The sequence below is a fragment of the Tachysurus vachellii genome, chromosome 5 (genome assembly GCF_030014155.1).
Source record: "Tachysurus vachellii isolate PV-2020 chromosome 5, HZAU_Pvac_v1, whole genome shotgun sequence".
In the NCBI taxonomy this organism is placed as follows: domain Eukaryota; kingdom Metazoa; phylum Chordata; class Actinopteri; order Siluriformes; family Bagridae; genus Tachysurus; species Tachysurus vachellii.
This window is the reverse complement of record NC_083464.1, coordinates 20,866,057-20,886,907: the sequence shown is the minus strand read 5'-3', so window position 1 is coordinate 20,886,907 and position 20,851 is coordinate 20,866,057. Positions and strand designations below refer to the sequence as shown.

Sequence of the window (20,851 nt, the reverse complement as noted above, 5' to 3'; positions counted from 1 at the left end):
TTGAGTGTAGAAGTATTAGGGTCTGCAGTTTTTATTGCATATCAAGCAATCTTTGATATAAAACCTTTGAATATAGAACCTTTGATATAAAACAACTATTATTATATATTATTATTATTATAATTCTTGTAATTCTGTTACTTAAAACACACTTTTCTATCTTTTGAAGAAAATTCTCATGCCAAGCCCAACAGAAACTGAAATGGTGGAAATTTCCAGCTTGGACTGAATGAGCTTGAAGGGGATTCCATGAACTTGTCTCAACTGATCTGCTAAACAAGAGGAATGAAATTCAGGCATAACTGAAACATTTGCTGTCCAGCAGATCAATAGAGAATGGCCATGAAGGAACAATTTGCTTATTTAAGCACTAAGAGGAGGGAGCAATCTCAATCATGATATATGAGGGCAGTAACTGTTTCACCACCTGTTTTGTCCAGTACAGGCAGTTCAGCAGATTTGCTCTCATCAGCGCATTCCAACTCTAGCAGGGACTTATATGTGTAATGTGCATGGCTATTCATGCAAATCTTCCCCCTTCTTCACTGTTAATTAGAGCAATGTCTATTGTTCTCCTTTCTGTCTCCATGGTTTTCACAAGTCCAGCTTAATTTTTAACTAAGGCCAGATGGATTGGACATCTGTAAGCATCACGCAGTGGAACGCTTAGCATAGTGCTGTGGCCAGTTTAGTTCAGCATGGGTGCTCCTCCCTTTTAAAACCATGGTGATGGCAGGTACTGAAATTACATACAAAGAGAGTGTCATCTGCAATGGCATGATTCCCAAGAAAACCAAATCAAGACATCTCATAGAGTCAAAGGGTTATTAGGCCAAGACTTGTGTTGTGCAGTGTTGCAATTAAAAGCTAATTCGGTAGAACTTCAGTAAAATGGAGTGAAGTTCCCCACCTAATAAGTGGATGAGTACTGTATTTATAATGTAACTTGAAATTGTAGATTATATTGTTGATTGTGAGATGTTTAAATTATATGCGTGCAAAATATAATTTCACATCTAGACTACTATACTGACATGCTGGAAATCTCTAGCTAAGCCTGAATGAGAATTAAGTGCTCATTACATGCTTCAAGCATGACTGATTGACCTGCTGCCTGAAACACTAATCCTGTGAAAGAATGGAATACAAATATTTATCATTACTTAATAGTTAGCTGATTCAGGCACTAAGTGCAATGGGAAATCCCCATGCTGACATTTTTACTGACGGAAGTAACTGTCTAACAACCTAGTTTCATACAGTAAAGACAGCTCTTTTAACAGATTTCATCTGATTAGTACTTTCCACAGCAATACATTCAAGTGATATAAGACCATTTTCTACTATTGTTACAATAGTGTGTACAATGTAGTGGTGCAGCTTATCAACAAAGCTATGAGTCAGCCTACAGAGAGGAGGTGCAACAGCTAACTGCCTGGTGTAGAGTCAACAACCTGTCTATGAACGTTGACAAACTAAGAGTTGGTTGTTGACTTCAGGAGAGCACAGAGCAACCACTCTCGGCTCAACATCAACAGATAATTTGTAGAGATTACCAAGAGCACCAGATTTCTTGGTGTTCATCTGGCAGAGAACTTCACCTGCTACCTCCACAAATCCACACACACATACACACAAACTCAACTGTGGGGATTGCACTGATCTGTTTATTTGCTGTTTTGCACACTGTTTTTTGCTATCTTTGCACATGCTGTTTTGCACATTCAGTCAAATAAACTTTGCACACCACTTTTCAATACATCAATAAATGTCTGCTATTATATATATGTACATTAAGTGTAGTTTAAAAAGAAACCTCTTGCTTAGATTCCTATATTTTTGCACTATTCAGCACTATTTTTTGTATTTGTCCTGTAGTGTGTTGTTTTATATTGCCTGTTTAGACTGTATTTTGTCTCACACTGTTTGCACTAGGTTGCATAGATGCACTTTATGTGGCTGGGACAACTTATTTTAAGACCTTATTATTCCATATAAATTCATCTGAAGATAATCAGATGTCTCCATTAATTAGTATAAACCCCATGTAGACATGCACATAAATTTCTGTTGCACTGCTTGTATGTTTTATAGAGTACATCACATTTTGTAAAATAGTGTATAAAAAACAAACTAAATATTTGTTTGTTTCTTTGTTTATTATGGCAGGTTCATTATTTGCCTGTGGTCAATTTCAAGGTGGTCATTCGCTAAACTATAGAATTATTATAAAACGGGTACAGCTGTATTACAGGTAGACCTCTGTCCTCACAGCATAAAGTAAATGTTCATGAAAAAGGAATAAATTTGGCAAATGACAAAGTCTGTTTTCACAGGAAATGCCGATGGATCTGATACAATGTGCTGTACTTCCTTATACGGTGACCTCTCATCATAAAGGTTGAGTGGATATTTTTATATTCTTTTGGGAACTGAATAAAAGTTACAAAGTCATCATTAAAAATCCTCTTGTTGGGTTATAAATCTAATACACCATCTAAAGTTCACATATGTAAGCATTTACATTTACATCATTTGGCAGACACCATTATCCAGAGCGGTGTACAAAAGTGCTTAAGTCTCTATTATTGGACACATTAACTCTGATTCAGTAGGATACATACTTAAGATACCGTGAGTCTAAATCACTGTTCAAAGCCACACAAGAGCAAATTATTCATGTAGCTTTTTCTGAAACCAGCTTTGGTAGCTACATGATCCTAGCAGAATGACAAGGCTTTTTAAGCTAAGCCCCCTGCTAGCTTAGACAGTTTTGACTCTAGCTAACAAAGGGATGAAAACAACAAAGGAGTGAAACCGAAATGGGCTGTGAGGGTAGTTAAGGTTTTGTTTTTAAAGGTTTTTATGCATGACTGTACATTTTTGGAGTTTTGGTACCATCTGGAGCAGGGCAGGGTCTTCTCATGATGGCCTTAAATAGCACCCTCTTCTTATTGTAAATACAGTACTGTATTGAGAAATACTTAAAGGTTGGTTTCACTGATGTGCATTATGTTTAACTGTTCAACATTTTGAAATAATACTTAATGTATAAATTGTAAGGTTTAAATATATAAAATGTAAAAAAAAAAACTTTCATTATAGAATTGTGAATAAATGGAAGAGTGATATCATTTGAAGCATTCAAAAGAATCCACTGATTCAAAATCGAACACATAATTTTAATTCATCCATTCATTCATTCATTCATTCATTCATTCATTCTCGGCAATATTGGTTTTAATTCCAAGAATTCCGAGAATTAATTTAAATAATTCCAGGATTCCACCATTTTATGGACATACATCTGACTGCTTTATCTGACTGAAAACCTGCTGGTTATGCAGAATGTGGTTACTGTTTTTTTTTTTTTTTTTTTTTTTTTTTTTTTTACTGTTCTTTGAGTGTGTGGTCTATTGTTCTCTATTTTGTCTTTTGACCTTGTGGATCTGGCATCCTTACAGAATTTGCTGAGAGGTGTTCTGTGCTAAGGGGGGCACAGTGGCTTAGTGGTTATCACATTCGCCTCACACCTCCAGGGTTGGGGGTTCGATTCCCACCTCCGCCTTGTGTATGTGTGGAGTTTGCATGTTCTCCCCGTGCCTCTGGGGTTTCCTCCGGGTACTCCGGTTCCTCCCCCAGTCCAAAGACATGCATGGTAGGTTGATTGTCTGTAGTGTGTGATTGCATGAGTGAATGATAGTGTGTGTGTGCCCTGCGATGGGTTGGCACTCCGTCCAGGGTGTATCCTGCCTTGATACCCGATGAAGCCTGAGATAGGTACAGGCTCCCCGTGACTCGAGATAGTTCGGATAAGCGGTAGAAAATGAATGAATGATGTTCTGTGCTACTCATTCTGTATTACAAAATACAATAGTTATAATTATGATAAAAAAGATAAGGGAATTATTTTGTCAATTAAGAAATCTAAGTTTCTTTGAAAAGGTCTTTAAAAAAAGATTCACAAGACCTTTAGTCTTTTACTAAAGCAGTCTTTAAATACTATGTATTCTTGTAACTAAATACATTTCACATACTTTTATTTTCATTATAGTTACTGAACAGTTCTTTGAAGTTACTGGATCAATGCTAATGAATGAATGACAATAAGGTTCAGTAAACACTTTATTTAGCTTAAGGTTGTGGTGGACCTGTAGTGTAACACACAATGGCTTGGCTACACCCACATTCACGTCTAGGGGCAATTTAATTTAGTCACTCCACCTACTGCCATTTTTGGAGGAAACTGGAGGTCCCAGCACATAAAAACAAAAAAAGTGAGATTGCACTCATTAACATAAACAACTGTTACATATATTGAAAGGATATGTGCATTGTACAATGTTTTCTAAGACCCTTATTTTTTATAAAACTACAGAAGACTATTATGTATATGATTGCAAGATATCCAAAGCTAAATCTATAAGCCAATGCTAAAACTAAACTGTATTTTCTAATTATTAATTATACTCAGTTTTATGATCAAGGATAAAATGCTGTACAAACTTTGTCCATTCTTTTCCACTGTAATTCTCTCTCTCTCCTGATCATAATTGACCCATGGAGGAGTTGTGGGTAAAGCGCTATCATTCACTGTAAAGCAGTAAACACTGCTTTATAGTTTTCTATCTATGTTACCTATTAACAAAACAGGTCAGTAATTATATAACAGATAACAGACTAGGACATAAATATTCTTCTAAAGAAATAGGATGTACAAAACAAATAAAAATATTTAGGAAAATATCGGAAGAACAAATACATTTCGGTTTTGTCACAAGCCATTAGATTGATTGACTAAATATGAATCCATCCATGTACCAGGTTAATACTTAATATATATACAGTTGAGACATGCCATTCATAATGAACTGTGTAGACATTAAGAAGTTAACAAGAGAGTACATCTGCTGCTACAGAAGTCAAAAAATTAAGACACTCACCTCTGCCCTCTTCTTTTATCCTATGCAGATGTTCAGAGTAGTTGATGGGCCCGCTGTCCTCCTCAAACACAAGGTCCTCTGTGGTGATGTTGGCATCATGCAACTCCATGTAAAGCCCCTCAATGGCAAAATAGCACTCACGCTCACTCATTTTGCTGTCTTCAAACATCAACAGGGCATGCTGGATCCAGCCAAATTGCCTACACACATGAAGGCCAAACTCACCCAACTTTTTGTGAGTGGGGCCTGTGTTAGTTATGGAGGTGTAGACCCCGGCACGGATGAAGAAGCCTATTGCTGGTGCCCCTGCTGTGATCATGGGTAGACCCCAGTGTGTGGTGAAGAGGCCCACAGGAGAGGCTGTGTAGTCGCAGCCTGGGCCAATGAAAGCCCATGGCTCATAAGTGAACTTCAGATCAACAGCCATTAGTGGAGCAACAGACTCAGAGCAAATACCCTCGGCATTCTCACTGTTATTAAAGACATGGCGCAGTCTGTACCCAGGCAGCAGCGAAGAGTCAGCATTGATGAGTGCTATTGCACGCAGTAGGGCAGGTCCGACACGTGGCCAGGCCCATGGGTATGAGGTATTGTTCTTAGGCAGAATAACAGCCAATGTAATGTTTTCCTGATTGTGCATGTGTTTGTTTGGCTTGTGGGGATGAGAGGATCTGGGATAGATAGACACAGAAGGACAGCAAAGCAGAAGCAGCAGCAATGCTGCTACAGAAAGTCTGCCTCCCTCTAACCAGCACAAAAGCCTCATGGTTCCTCACTTAAGAGCCTGAAACACTGTACACACAAACACACACACACACACACACACACACACACACACACACACACACAAACACACACAGCAAGGAGGGGATAATTACTACATCTCATAAGAATTTCATAAAATATGCTAAAAGTATTTGAATTTGAAAAGTATTTGAATTATGTTTGAATAGGAGTCTCAATCCTCACTTAACAACTATGTATAAATAGGAAAATTTAATTAAATGGGAAGAAAGTTTTAAATAAGATAAGAATAAATGGAATGTGGAATTTGCTATGTTTTTGCTTGCTTTATTTAAATTTCCTCTATACATAGACAATTTGATCAAGTGATTAGGTAAGCAAAAGCGACACTACATCTGCTATCTGCTATATCTGCTATTAAATCAGATAAATCATTTAAAACTGTAGATTTTTGAAATATAGAATATTTCTTTTGAATTTTAGTAAGGGTTGTGAAGCAAATCTGGCAACACTGGTAGTCCAGAAATCCAATCAAAAATCAATGGCTAGAGACTCTTTTCAAACATTTGAGGTGAAAAAAAAATTACAATCTCTGCACACCACTTGTGTCAACAGATGTTAAGACAGATGTGTAAACTGAGCCCTTAATAATTATTCATGATAAAAAAAAGTAAACACAAATTAACCATTTATTCACTGCTGATCCCAAGTCCTTATTTATTAACCTTATTATTCACTGCTGATCCCAGGTTGACTACCTCATTACATATTTATTTACTGTGAAGAATACATTTTTGTGAAATAACAAGCTAACTTACTCTTGTATTACAAAAGGAATCTGGAATATATTTATCTCTATCTATCTATCTATCTATCTATCTATCTATCTATCTATCTATCTATCTATCTATAAAGAGAGAGATACATATAGTTTTGCAGTGAGTCAGTAATTCATGTAAAAGGATTATATTGGTTTGAATCCAGTACAAGAACAAATATTCTGTAATAGTCAAAGAGTTGCTGGACATATTTACAAGTAAATGTAGAAATTTTCTAAAACAAAAACAACATACCAATGCCAAGAAATCATGCCAAAGGAATAAGCGATCACCAATCAAACCAAACATATATACGCATCATTAAATAAAAATACTTGGAAATATTCTGAGGTAATGGTGTTGAAGAATGTCCTAAAGCACATCCCTACATTTTCCATTATCTTAGCCATTTATCCATCAGCCAGTTCAATCGAATTACAGTGTACTCACCACTTACCCACATGGGCAGCTTTGATGAGAATGTAGGCAGCACATTACAGCGTCTTACTAACTTTCAGTTTGCTCTACCGCTGTGTGGGTCCTGTCCAGGGTTAATTTCTTCAGTTTACATTACCCAAAATAAAGCAGGTTATCTCCATCTCAGGCTGTGCTCTGTGCAGTAGCTGGTGTGGCTATGACTCTCCACTGCTGCTGTGACTATACTGTAGCTGGTAGAAGAGAGAGTGAGTAAGAGTGAGAGAGAGCAAGGGGGGGGGATCAGATGAATCAGTGAATCACAGTGGGGGAGTGGCTTCATATTTCAGTTGTAAGGAAAATCATTAGACATATAAGAGGGCAAAGAATCAAGCAAATCATCCATAGTGAGTTTACCTGTAGCATTCATGTAGACTAGAGTGAAAACAAAAAATGGAGCATTTCATTGTTAACAAAGCACTCTGGTGGTTTGCACAATTACAAACACCTCCAAAAAGTGTAAGGATATGCTTCTAAATTATGACCCTGGACGTTCTGGGTTAAATACTCTCTTATGCTGTCAGCATTCCTGCAGCTCCTGAATTGAAGTAACGGCACTGAAAACTCTTTATCACCTGCAGTAAAGAACTGACAGGCAGAATCTTCAATAAGGCAATATAGTGTTGGTTCTGCAACAAGCTGGAGGATCTTGACTGAACAGCAGCCTGAGCAGACTGAGCAGTAGACGCCTGAGTAATACTGTAAGACTGTGAGAATGTGTTTGTGTTCACATAAGTTCACATATCTTTCTTTCTAATGTCCTCTCTCTTTCCACAAGAGGGAGGGAGAGGAAAAGGGAGAGAGGTTGTGAAAGAGAATGATAAATGAGTATTTTCTATGGTTCTGCTCTGTATCATTCACATCGGCTAAACACTGCAGGGTAAAAAAGAATTCTCATTGCGATTTTTAAAATTTCCCACCCTGATTATGTTTTCTTTACTCCTCTGTGTGTTAGTATGAATTGTGCAGGCCTGTGTTGTGTACTGTGTGTGTAAGCCTTTAAGAGACATTACAAATGTAAACACTTTAATCAAGCTTTCTGCCTGTAAAATGCTAAATATTGTTGTTCATTCACCTGGAAGGTTCGATTCTTCCCATGAACATCCTTCCCTCTTCTTCCCCTGCTAGCCGCTATGCATGGCATTTACAAATCAATAAAGTAATAACTACTGAACCATAAAACCATGGGAGCAGTTATAATGGAAGGATGCTATAGACCCAGTGTCAGATGCCTGCTCTAAATCTCTTTGGATTTTAAACTGGCTTTGGCCTGAGCTCATATCTTTCACATAAGGCACACAAACAACTCTTGGTAAACATTCTCATTTACTGTAGCTGAACAAGGCTCAGTTTCCCCAAAGCATAGTTACGATCTTTGATAGAGAGTGTTTTATGTATTTGGTGTACTCATGCTGTTACATGATCTTTGGGCACAAATAAGCTTATCCTTTCCTCTCCTATATCAATTATAGTGCAATAAATTTGTAGGTGCAAAGTAAAACTGGTACGTGATACTCAATAGCTCCCATAACTGTGCTTTTTAATCTCTCTCTCTTTAATTAAAAAAAACTTATTTGACTTACCATTGTATTATCTAGTACCTTTTTTTGCAATGTCCATGTATAGCTATATCTTTTTTTGCTATATAAGGGGTAAAATAAAACAGAAATTTATACTATGATTATATATGTACTATATATTATATTATATATTGTACTATATACAAAATCTTTCACATTTTATTCCAACCATAGCCATAGTAAGGGAAAAAAAATAGAAATCAAGATTATCAAAAATCAAAAGCGCCCAAAAATCAAAAGTAGGTTGTTCATAATGTGCACTGAATCCGTTCTGTCGACCATTCAGAGAGAGTAGCACAGACTGATGGATAGGGTTACCAAAACAGGATGCAACACAATAGTGCCCACCCCTCCCCTACTCTTTCAATTTGCCTTATCTTCCTCTCTATCCTTACTTTAGTCACTCAGCAGCCAATGTCCTTGTTCAAGAAATTCACAATGATTTCAGTTGAACAAAGTGAAGTCTTAAAAGACAAAGTTACTTGCCAAACATTGGCATTCCTGTTTAACCATTTATAAACAGCATTTTTTGTGAATAAAATTATATAAAATTAATGCTGTTTAGCTATGTTCTCCAACAGGAAAATCCTCCTTAATGGGGAGCATTCTCTCTCTAGAGACTTCTCTGAAGGTCGAAGGGAGGCGAGTTTGTTACTACCATAGAGCATTTTTCCAAATCAGGCTTATGTAAGCATGAGCATACACATTAATTATTTGATACAAACTATTTGATTTGATATATTAAACAGAAATGATTCTTAAATGCAAGATCAAGTGTTTAGTTTTTTTTATCTATAATATATAACTGTGTATATTTGTGTTTGAGGTCTCAGACAAAGAAAACTATTAAAAAAGAAAATTATACCCTGAACAACTTGCTAATTAATCTTTGTAATTAAAATGATATCTTCAGTAGCATTCAAGATTTATTTCAGAATTCAGTTTTTGGGTTTTTAGTTTAGACTAAAATGATGGCTGGTACAAAAAGATTCAACTTTTGATTCAAGGAGCTAACAGCAAAATCTGACATTTGGAAATCTTTAAAAACAATTTGAAACCAACTGAGAGTCATGTAGTGAATATTGTTGTTCTTGTAAAATAACCTTGATTATGGTGCCAGACAGACTTTTATCACAATAATGTGTCTTTTAAGACTTCATTACTAACCTTTATCATCTATATTGCATTTTTCAATATTCCATGAACTGGTTGAAAGTGTATAAGTGCATTGTATGGGTGGCACAATGGAATAGTGGCTGCTGGCTATCTTTGAGTTCTCTGGTTTCCTCCAGCCACCCAAAATCATGTCAGTGAATTCTGACTCTAAATTGCCCTTAGGTGCAAATAACTCTATGATTGTGTGTCTGCACATGATGCCTTGTGTTGGATTGGCATCCTATCCAGTTTGCAATCCTGCTGCACACAAAGTGTTTATAGCAGGGCTTAAAACTATCAGTAAAGGGGTTTTCCATCAAACCAACCCAGCTGATTCCACTTGTTTAATCACTTTGTTTTGTCTCCAATCAAGTGTGACTTCTATTTGACAAGAATGAAAACCTGCAGCCAGACCTTTGCGGCTAAGGCTGGCTAAATACTAGATGATTTTATGTCGGATATTGGGCCCAATATGCCCCCTCCAGTGATCATGGTTCTGTGGCCTCAAGACTTGTCGCAACTGACTATTTGTCTAAATAATCAAGTGTATGGTGTCAATACAATTATTTTAATGCTATTATTTATTTAATATGAATGATTCAAATGAATGGTTAACAGCTTCTTAAACAAAGATCATTTTTATTTTCAAAATTACCTCCACAAGCTTAAGTAAATTGTGATGAAAGGCCACAATTTGGCCAATAATATCTCTCTTTCTGTGGTCAATTCCAGAAAGTTTCCTGTTTTGCTGTTGGAGAGAAATAAGGAAAATGTTAGATGACCCTTGCAGTGTTTTTTGCGATCTGTTTTCACTATCTGTCAGTCCAGAAATTTTTTTTAATCAGTTGTGGATACTGTTGTATAACTAATAAACATTTAAATATTAAAATCCTGTGAAAAGTATAACTTTCTGTTCATCAGTAGAAAATGGCTAATATAACCTTTTATCTTGTGGCACAACCAAACAGTTACACACTTATCATTTTATTTTCAATATTCAGTGTTTGTACATCCTGCTCTAGCTTTTCCCTTTATTACTAGGGCTTACAATGAGTTTTCTCTCATGAATGAGCTGGCTCTTTTTTTTAAATATAGCTCTGAAAGCGCTATACAATCATTGAAATAACCAGAATTACGCGATTGACATACTGTAGCCAGAGTTACGTTGTTTCATAACGATAATCAAAGTAAAGATATAGTGAAAACTTATCCTTGACAGTGCATAATACTTCACAGTGTAACTATTAGGTTTGTTCAATGCCTTATTTAAAAAATAAAAAGTGGGAGAAACACGCATACTTGATGGAAGATAGGCACCTGCATTTGTCTTTCAGATGTGCTTCAACAGTAGACACTTTTAAATCAAGATTAAAAACACATCTGTTTAACTCTGTATTTACTGAATGAGCACTGTGCTGCTTGACACTGACTGCACTTTTTATCCAAAACACTTTTACTCCTGTTTTATTCTTTTTAACATATTTTAAACTGTTTTTATTAAAATCACATTTATTTTCTTTAATTGTCCTTTGTTTTTATTATGATTTTATCATGTGTCTCTTATCTTTACATATATTTTTTCTCTCTTATAAACTGTTTTCTAATTTCTATGTAAAGAACTTTGAATGACCTCTGTGTATGAAATGTGCTATACAATTAAACTTGCCTTGCCTTTTTTATTTTTTCAAACATATTATGCAGTGTTAATGTTTCAGTTTTGCAATGTCCTGCTAGGTTCATGCCATATTTCCACCAAATAAATACAAAATAAATAAAAATAAAAACATTAAAAAACAAATTAGTGGCTACTCTAAGTAGAGTATAGCAAAGTATAGTAGAGTAGAATAGAGTAGAGAGTACTTTATTAATAGTACATGGAATATGGTGTTATAACAGCCAAAAGAGCAACAGAAAGGACTCAACAAGAGCACCACACAAGAGCAGAGTAGACAGGGTGCACATAAAACACAAATATCACAAGTATGAATGGATGAATATGCATATGAATAGCTCTCAGTTTATATACAGAGTGAAACTGAGGACTCCAGGTTAGCTTATTCAGTTTGTAATCTACTTCAAGTTCATTACACCCAAGATTTCACATGCACCTTCTCAATCGCTGCTGATGATTTGCTTTGCACGTGTCAGGGAAACTGAAAAATATCAGTCCAACAAAAGAAGATCTAAAAAAAAGCATATCACACTCTGTAATTACCTGAGATTATTGTTATGGTGAGGCTACATAAATTACAAAAATCAAAAGTCAGCACCTACAGCTTATGTATTTTTCCACACCCTGCATAGAGTCTACATACACAGTCTCCCGATGCTTCAGGGCTTCCTCCCCATTCTGAAATAGCATCATAAAATATACTAATAGTTTAAAATTATACTTAAAGCATAAAATTAAACTAACAGTTTAATAATTTAATTATAACGTGACTAGATGCACAGAATATTTTGGCAGCTATGCTAGCACAGTAGAAGGAAAATAAAGAAATCAATAATTATTCAGCTGTCCATAACCTTATTTCACCTTCCAGAATGGTGCTGATAATCACATTTGCTCTTACTGGTACTGGCTGTATTTTAGCACTGAAAAGGGAAACAACCATTAACCTTCTCATTCTGACTGACTATTCTGCTTCCCCCAAACACCTTTAATTGTCCGCCCATATGCCAGGAACTGTTTTATTTTTCTTGCCGAAATCATGGTTAACAGAGTGTGATTTAGTGTTTTAAGTAATCCTCATCTTCTAAGAACCCTTATACTGTACAACATCACATGGAAAATTCATATCCAGGCCTAAATAAGAAAAAAGAATTTATTTATTGTGAATCAAGAAATGTACTATATTGATTTTTGTACAACACAATATCAAGTCATACATCAAATATCACATACATAAAGTTTCTAGTCATTTAAATCCAATATTACTGTACAATTTCACATACATAACAATTAAACTATTGCATTTGTTTTGAATAATTGATTTTGAGTACTACAGTTTGGCACAATAGCAACCTAAACATTTCTTCTTCTTTATGATTTTTAATTTGAACAGTAACTGATACTTGATCTGCATGATTTTATGTACATGCTGCTGCATGAAGGTGCATGTGTACAGTAAATGTTCTAATCAAGAGAAGTGACAACACCATCTGTGCCGCAAGCTTTGTCCAGTAAACTGTTTAACGCAATTAGTTCAGGCTGTATCATATAGTGTGTTTTATATCATTTTTGAAAGGTGAAAGCCTAAGACTGATGTAAGCACACATTAACATTGGAGTATGAGTCATTCACTGGTTTGCAGTCCAACCATAATACTGCTTTTAGTACCACCTTATTCACTAAGGTAGAGATATAACATGATCTGATTTTACTCAAAAACAAATCAACTGAAAATCACCAAACATGGTGTGATGTTGAGTAAAGAATTTGGCCAATTTTCCTTATGCCTGATATCTGATATATGTGTTCACAGCAATGGATTTGATCTAAAATGGATCATAAGGTTCTGCACAAACTTGTGGAGTCCTTATCAGCTTGGGTGTGCACTGTTATTGTGGTGATATGCCTACTATACTTAGAAACTTAGAAATTAATGTAAATATTTCTAACAAAGTTGCAATCCAATTTATGATTCTAATGAAAATGAAAATGAAATATGTAAGTATTAAATGAAATATGTATTAAATTAAAAATAAATAGACTTGTTTATCGTAGTACTCTCAGACTTTTGGACTGCACTGTAACACGATTATGGGGTATGCTGTTATAGAGCAGTTAGATGAAAACAATCACAAAGTTCACATACTGAGGTTTTTTACCACAGCAATGTGGCATACTAATTACAACGTCATTTCAACAATGTTTTTTGTTGTTGTTGTTTTAAACAATGTTGTGGAACATTTCACCTTATTGCTGTTAAAAAATGTGAAGAACTGAACAGGAATAACAACTAAACATCAACCGGTTATCTACAATACAAAAGGAACAGAAGAAATGAAATAATATGGAAACAACTGTTTAGATGATGTTGATGAATCAAGAATCTCATAGTTTAAAGTAGGTCATTTATCTATGTAATATTATACGTGTCATTTGATTTTCAAGAATTTCTCAGAATTATTTTGGAAACACTATATAAAAATGTGGCTTATCCCCACAGATAATGTTATTGTAGCAATTGCCGTTTTATGCCCCCTAGTGGCATAACTCTGTATTACTCTGTTTTATTTTTATATCCAGCATGCTCTCATTTCTTACACACACACACACACACACACACACACACACACACACACACACACACACACACACACACACAAACACACAAACACACAAAAGCCAGGAAAGTTTACAAGTGTACATAATATAAAGTCTGTGAATAATTGGATACTGTCATAAAGTTCTGTATAGATTTTTACTCTATTGTATTTGAGAGGCAACAGTTACAGAAAATGCAATGCCTATTACAATTATGTTTATGTATTATATACATTCTTTGGAATTACAAAAGGCAGAATTAATGTTTCATTTTAAATATAATGTAGCTGTTTAATAAAGCCTGCTTTGTTCTTTATCATGACACTAATATTTCAGAACAGGTGAAAAATCTGTTCTTAAAGGGTAGTAGGGTTGCTAAAATACATTTACTTCCAAAACATCAGCAAAAACCCTTTTAAACAGATTAACTTTCTTGAAAATGGACAAGATTTGCGTCAATTAGAAACCCTGAAGAAATAGTAGGAAATCCTTCAGAATGTGAATTAATCTAGCAGTGGGATCTCTCAGTTTTACTTCTCTTTAAAACAGCTCCCTTCAAAGTAAAAAAGCTTTTCATAGCAGACTTGCTGCTCAGTATACATGTGAGACCTGATTATAGTATTATTATTAGTAGTAGCAGTAGTAGTAGTAGTAGTATTGTTTTCATTCATTCATTTCGTTGTTGTTCTTCAAAACTGTCAATCTTGTATATAAAATATTAAAATAAAAGCATTCTGTGTTGCAACTGTACAACTGGGCCAGACCTAATTCACTACCATTATATCATCTCAACACAATTTTTTTTTTACCTCACAAAACATAACAGATCATTCTTTTTATCTTACCACAACAATCAGAGTGGAATGACACTGACCCACTCCACTCAGCAGGGTCCAGTCAGTGATTATCAGGCTGGGCCATAATGAAGGCCTTCCATCTCAAATTGCATTTGAGCACTCTGTGAGCAGATCATCTTCTATAATGTGACAAGCTCAATTACTCTTCCGGTTTGCTGCTGTACTTCACACTCATAGATGATTATAGGGGCAATTATGTAGAGTACACTGCACAATTGACTTTGCAGAACTCATGCTTCAGCTTGCTACACTAAAGTCAAATACACTGAGTCATGTAACAAAATGCTAAAATCCTACATCAATTTGTTCTTTTGCAGAAATCCCAGGTCATATCACACTATTGGGTCAGGTTTCCTCACCTAACTACATGTACTTGTCAGGTGTGAGAAATAAAAAAAACAGAATAAGTGTAGCTTAAGAATCTTCTGTGGAGGCACAAATGTGTTCATAGGAGAAACAGGGTTGTGTTAAATACAAATACATGTACAGAAACTGCCAAACAATTTTACATTTGATGCAGTTTTAGTGCAGATGACCAATTTATTTCAACCTCACAAACGTTTCAATATTTGTGGTTTTACTAGATGTAACTGACCTTTTCCAGTTGTGTACTCCAGGTGTACAAAAACAGTCTGGTATTATTTAGTGAATAAACATTTATTAAATAATTGAAAGATATGGCTATAGTGGCAATAATGTACACAATGGTGTATGGTTATATTGCACACTAACTAGAAACAGTTTAACAAATATGAACAGACACAGATCTTTACAGCACATGTCACATTGCCTCAATCTTCTGACTGATAGTCAACTTGAAACATAAGCATTATGTTTAGCATGAACCAAGTGATATAATGAGATTGAATTACATTTCAAATGTGATAAACAAACCAACTCTCAAGTAAACAACTTCGAGGCAGAACCTGGTTGTTTTGTGGATGTGCTGCAGTACAATAAAAAAAAATAATAATTACAAAATAAACAAAGCAAAGGAAAACAAGCTAACTCAAATGATCCCAATAGATGCTGGTCACCATAGACAAAGTGCTTGGTTCTAATGCTGTAGATGCAGGATACACAGTGCCTCAGAATATATTTGAGGATATTTAAGCAATATATGAAGCAGCAACATATTACAGAGTTATCAGGTATACACAATTATTTTTTTTTAATAAAGATTTTCACAGCACCAGATAGACTCCATCATTTGGCCCCAAACAGATCAGTTACTTAGGTGGGTCATCCTTAACATGTCAGATTGTGTGTATATAGAACACTTGTACTGCCTTTCATCTTCTCTATCTGCTATGAATAGAGAATATTGAGATATTATAATAGAGAATATTGTTTTAATTGTCCAAAACTTTTATCAAGACTACAACCAAAAAAAAATTTAACTAGAGTGGCCTAAACTGACCCAAATTCTTTCAATTTCTGTATGAATAGATGTAAGAACCAAAAATCAATAGTAAAATAATTGGTATATGAACTTTCTACAGGACTCATGTACAAGCTTCAACAACACTTCAGTAACAGTTTTCCATTCTTTTTTTTCATGGTACAAAGCATGCTGCAATAACAAGTTTCTTTAAATGTAGAAATTAGGAAAAATGCACTGTAGTTTCCTCAAACAATGTCACCATGACAATATCAAACCGTATAGAAACTGCAAAAATAACCTACAAAATCATTAAAGGGCTTCATTAAAGTAGGTCTTCAGGGTCAACTTCTGCCATGTATGCATCCAGCTGAGCATCCAGTTGACTCTTGGTCATGGACATGTATTCATCCAGCTGTGCATCCAGCTCCTCTCGAGTGGGAAGAGTACGACAGTCTGGTCTAGCACTTCTTCCAGCTGAGCCACGGCCTACAAATAGCATGGCTCTACCTGCTGAGAAACAATAAGTAAACTGTATACAAAAGCAAAACATCCTGCTGATAATTTTGTTTAAAATTACCTGTAAGATATAATCTAGACAAATTCTGAATGCTGAGCAATGACTGGCAAAGTTCTCTATGGTGTTCACTAAACCAGAAATCCCTTTTTTTTTTTTTTTTTTTACTACACAAGTTTTTTTTTTAAGGTCACTGAAAGCTGGTGAATACAAAACTCAAATGAAATATACAGAACCTGACTACCACGGAAATAAAACTTGTATAGCATTTGAATTAAAAAGTGAACTTGAAGCCAAAATCCACCTGAATGAATAGTGCATTCAGTGTATAATTCTAGCATTTTGTAACGTTATTAGATCTTTTACCTCTTTTGCCTCTGAGAGCTCCTCTTAATCCTCTACTTTGGGTCAGTCCTCCTCTGTTTATATAAGATCCATGCTGTTGTTGTATCAGGCTCCCATTTGTAACTAGAAATTTATACAGGAACAAGGATGCACAAAAGCAGCCAAAGACCTTTATACAGTATAATTAAAAGCTTAAGGTTTTTAAGGCATTGTCTAACTCTATAAAAACAATGGCCCATAAATAACAAAATGTAAGGTCAAAATAATGAAGAGATTCTCAGTTTTTAACATACATTATTTCATTAGTCACACAAAGTCATTTGCCACTTTGTGTGATACTATTCATACGTTTAATAATCCATGCCCTGTATGGTGGATAAATGCTGATTCGTACCAGTTCAATCACCTTTGAATCACTGTTACAAAAAGTGCTAAGTATAGTAAAATACTTTTGACACTGACGGTGAACCAGCGAATTTTAAGCTGTAAGAAAATGATGCAGTGTTTAAGGAATAGAATTTATGGCATTTATCTACCAAACGTTATAATTTTATTGCTTTTAGATGCTATGCTGTGCAGCTGGCTAATGAAATGTCCAGATTGGCCTCCAGTTTACAGGGGTTTTTTTTCCTGCAGAACAAGATACTTCTTGTTCAAGAAATGGTCTAGATTAAAAACACCATTTAAAGTACCCTAAACAATTGGATTATTTGCTTCTGTGGTAAACTGCTGTATGTAAGTTGTGTTTGGCTCATGCTTACAACCAAATCACAACACTGGCGCTTATTTGAGAGAACATTCTCCTGCTATAGCTTAAACTCAGACACACCAACATGATTTCAATAAACATTGAAGGCATTAGGGAAAAGACATTTAAAACAATAGTTGTGTTCAAAAATAAATGTGAAGGAGTAAGCATTTATTGCCACTCACATCTGTGTGACAAAGCTCCCCTCAGCAGTACACCTCTTCCTCTTGGTCTTCCCCAAGACCTGGACGTCTCATGCAAGCCTCCCCTCATCATAGGCCTCCCGAGCCTTGCCTTGACGCTGCCCTTACAATGATGTTGCTTCACACTCTAGAGGTGAAGGATTAAAGGTTGCATTATTAGATGAGCAGGAGCATATGAATGAATCAGCAGTAAAGGGAACAGAATCTGATGCTGTCATTATATCCTGGAATACCCTTTAATGTTTCGGTGAATGAAACAAACTCAAACTGTGTCTAAATATTGTCTACAATATGTAAGACTATTTAAAAACCACTTTTTTCGGAGTTTCACCCATCCATCCCAATGCTTTCTGAATTGCTTCTGGATTTTGAGAGATCTCAAGCTAGCACAGGGAGAACATTAAAAGAAACATCAGACAGACAGTATTGCAAGCTCAAAACCAAAACACAAGACCCCAAGCTGTGAGGCTGAGTGCTATCACTCTTCATTATTTCATTAACCACACCAGTAGTTTTACTTCTTCACTAATTCACCAATTTGTTCTGAAGAGCAGCCAGAACTGAAGGACGATTGGCCATTTGCTGAGCCAGGCGCCGATTCTCCACTGAAGCGGTCATCTTCTGGGGCATAGTGTCCCTGACGTCAGCCAATTGCACCTTCTGACTATGCATCATCATGGTGAAGCTACAGGAGATCAAGACAGAAATAAAGAGATTACGATTAAACAACCCTTAAGACACCTGTTTTAGCTTTTACCTCCTTTTAATTTGCCAAAAAATTGTTCCACACGTTTTGCCTCAGCAAACATTTATTACTATTCTCACCGCTCATCTAGTGACATGGATGAGGTGCTTTTCAGCAAGATCTGTGTGCATGTTGAATTCATCTTTAACAGCTCTGTTAAAGGGAAAAAAAATGTTATGCATATATTATAAACTCTAATGAAACTGTATAAATTGATAATCTGGACAGATTAACCGCGGTCTCTACTGTATATTGCCCTACAAGCAAACTAATAAAACGCCAGACAGCATGACAGCCATTACATGTTTATCGATCAATAGACAGAAAGAAAAGAAAAAAAGCAAGTTTTAATCCCACAATATTAAACACACTTTAACACACTCATGACTGATAACACAACAGGTAAAAGGTGTAAGGGACAAATGCTCATAATTAGCAAGCAAGTGATCAATATTGGGTTTGAAAATAAACATAACTGCTAACAATGTCAAGCGCCATGTTAGTTACATTCCCCTTGTTTATTCTTCTGTTTATTCTTCTGTTTGATTTTCGGGGAAAAAAAAAAAATTCACCTTAATTTCACCAAAAACTATACAATTCTGTCCAGAGTCAGTTCAACTAGCTGACTTCATGCTGTAACCAAATCTAGCTGCAGAAACGTTGATAATTTTAGTAAATGGCTCTGAGATGTTACCAAGGACAGAACAAGCTAGTGCAGGAGATTAATGTCACCTGGTTCTCTGGGTCTCTAGCCGACAATTTTCATCAATTCCCAGCAAACTTCCCGCTTTAAAATTTAAAAATAACACGCAGAAAACCTCTCTGTACACTTTTTAATTTGTTTTTTCACTTAACTCACAAACTTCGCAGGTGTGTCGTGTGCTTTGTGATCCCCAGCTGCATACAACACTCCTACTAGGTAGGGGGGTGAAGTATATTAGCATCAGGATGCTCTATATTTTGACTATATCCTTATGGTTAGTTCAGTTCAGTCCAACTCCATGTCGCCCTCTAGTGTTTCTTCTGTGTCTCATGATTATAAACTTCACTCAGCTGGCCTACATGTATACTCTTGGAGTGTTATATTATCCTTGGCAAGAAAATATCATGATGTCACAGTTATAGGTTTAGTACTTCTGCTTAGCTCTAGTGAAATCACAGCATAACATTAAAACTGTAAGACTGTATTTAATTCAACAATATATCTGCGATAAGGAAAATTCTGCAAAAAGAGTCAGAAAAGCCAAAGCTATGTATTAGTTATTTACTATATAAACTATATCTTATATAGTTATTTCAAAAAATATATTTTATTTCATTTATTATATTTTGTTATGTGTCTCAAGTTGTTTTTATAGAACATTTGTGATGTCAAACCAATTGCACAAATGCCCGGCAAGGCCTGAAACATTTTTCCACTCATGTGGGTTGTCCATAAAGGGCATGTTTTTTGCTGTACATGGGCTGTTGGCCATTGGCCATTGGCAGTGTCATACTGAGGCACAAATACCCATTAGCCCATTGAGAGCAGACTAAATTTTGATCCAGTTTGCCTAATCTATCTCTAGATAGATAGATAGATAGATAGATAGATAGATAGATAGATAGATAGATAGATAGATAGATAGATAATTTGTTAGTGAATGAATTATTTAACCATAAGAGATCCTTGTGAATGGTTTCAGAATGTTTCATGAATATTGCTAACATTACTTTCAACAACAGAACTTTTTCTCAACCTTATGAATTGGTCCAAAAAAAAAAGTCCTGTGTTTGTCTGGATATTAGCATAACAATTTGCATCAGGAATACAAAATACTTGAGGATTTATACAATTTGGGGGTATTTATACTTTAGTATTACTGAAATTCAGTCATACTGTTACATAATTACATGTAAATGAGCTGTCCCTCTGATGTGCTTATTCCTAATCCTGTTAATCTTCGTCACTCCTAAAGAGAACCTCAACATCCTCATCCCTGCTAGCTCCATCACTGCCTCATGCGTTTTCCTCACTGCTAAAGTCTCTAACCCATAAAGCAGAGCTGGTCTCACTACTGTCTTGTACACC

General features: G+C 35.5%; 2 protein-coding genes across 5 annotated transcripts in view; both read right to left on the bottom strand.

Annotated features, from left to right (window-relative positions):
* npr1b (natriuretic peptide receptor 1b) overlaps nucleotides 1–7,161 on the bottom strand; it is a 40,834-nt gene extending 33,673 nt beyond the window's left edge. Inside the window, exons 1-2 of one of the 2 annotated variants that reach the window (XM_060870376.1) lie at nucleotides 6,956–7,161; nucleotides 4,944–5,735 (exon numbers count right to left, since the gene is read on the bottom strand). In XM_060870376.1, coding sequence (XP_060726359.1) covers nucleotides 4,944–5,709 — 766 coding nt within the window. In that variant the 5' untranslated portion in view covers nucleotides 5,710–5,735; nucleotides 6,956–7,161. The remainder of the gene's footprint in view (nucleotides 1–4,943; nucleotides 5,736–6,955) is intronic. The other variant, XM_060870377.1, reaches the window with a different exon arrangement.
* Nucleotides 7,162–15,640: 8,479 nt separating this feature from the next.
* Nucleotides 15,641–19,776, bottom strand: chtopb (chromatin target of PRMT1b). Of its 3 annotated transcripts, none has more exons than XM_060869273.1 (6): nucleotides 19,640–19,776; nucleotides 18,861–18,933; nucleotides 18,570–18,720; nucleotides 18,018–18,162; nucleotides 17,106–17,207; nucleotides 15,641–16,735 (listed from the first exon to the last, which is right to left on the bottom strand). In XM_060869273.1, the coding sequence occupies exons 2-6, from the start codon at nucleotides 18,920–18,922 to the stop codon at nucleotides 16,548–16,550; spliced, it is 648 nt and encodes a 215-aa protein (XP_060725256.1). In that variant the 5' UTR covers nucleotides 18,923–18,933; nucleotides 19,640–19,776; the 3' UTR covers nucleotides 15,641–16,547. The 3 variants fall into 3 exon arrangements, with proteins under 3 accessions (XP_060725256.1, XP_060725258.1, XP_060725257.1); XM_060869275.1 differs by having other exon boundaries at nucleotides 15,641–16,732; XM_060869274.1 differs by lacking the exon at nucleotides 19,640–19,776 and adding an exon at nucleotides 19,513–19,564.
* Between the last annotated feature and the right edge of the window lie 1,075 nt (nucleotides 19,777–20,851).

Excerpts from the sequence above, each read along its gene's own strand:
- chtopb (XM_060869273.1), bottom strand. The coding sequence starts at position 18,922 with ATGAATTCAACATGCACACAGATCTTGCTGAAAAGCACCTCATCCATG. Across the intron at positions 18,721-18,860 it reads TCCATGTCACTAGATGAGCG|CTTCACCATGATGATGCATA; the intron begins GTGAGAATAGTA and ends GATCTCCTGTAG. Across the intron at positions 18,163-18,569 it reads CTGCTCTTCAGAACAAATTG|AGTGTGAAGCAACATCATTG; the intron begins GTGAATTAGTGA and ends CTTCACCTCTAG.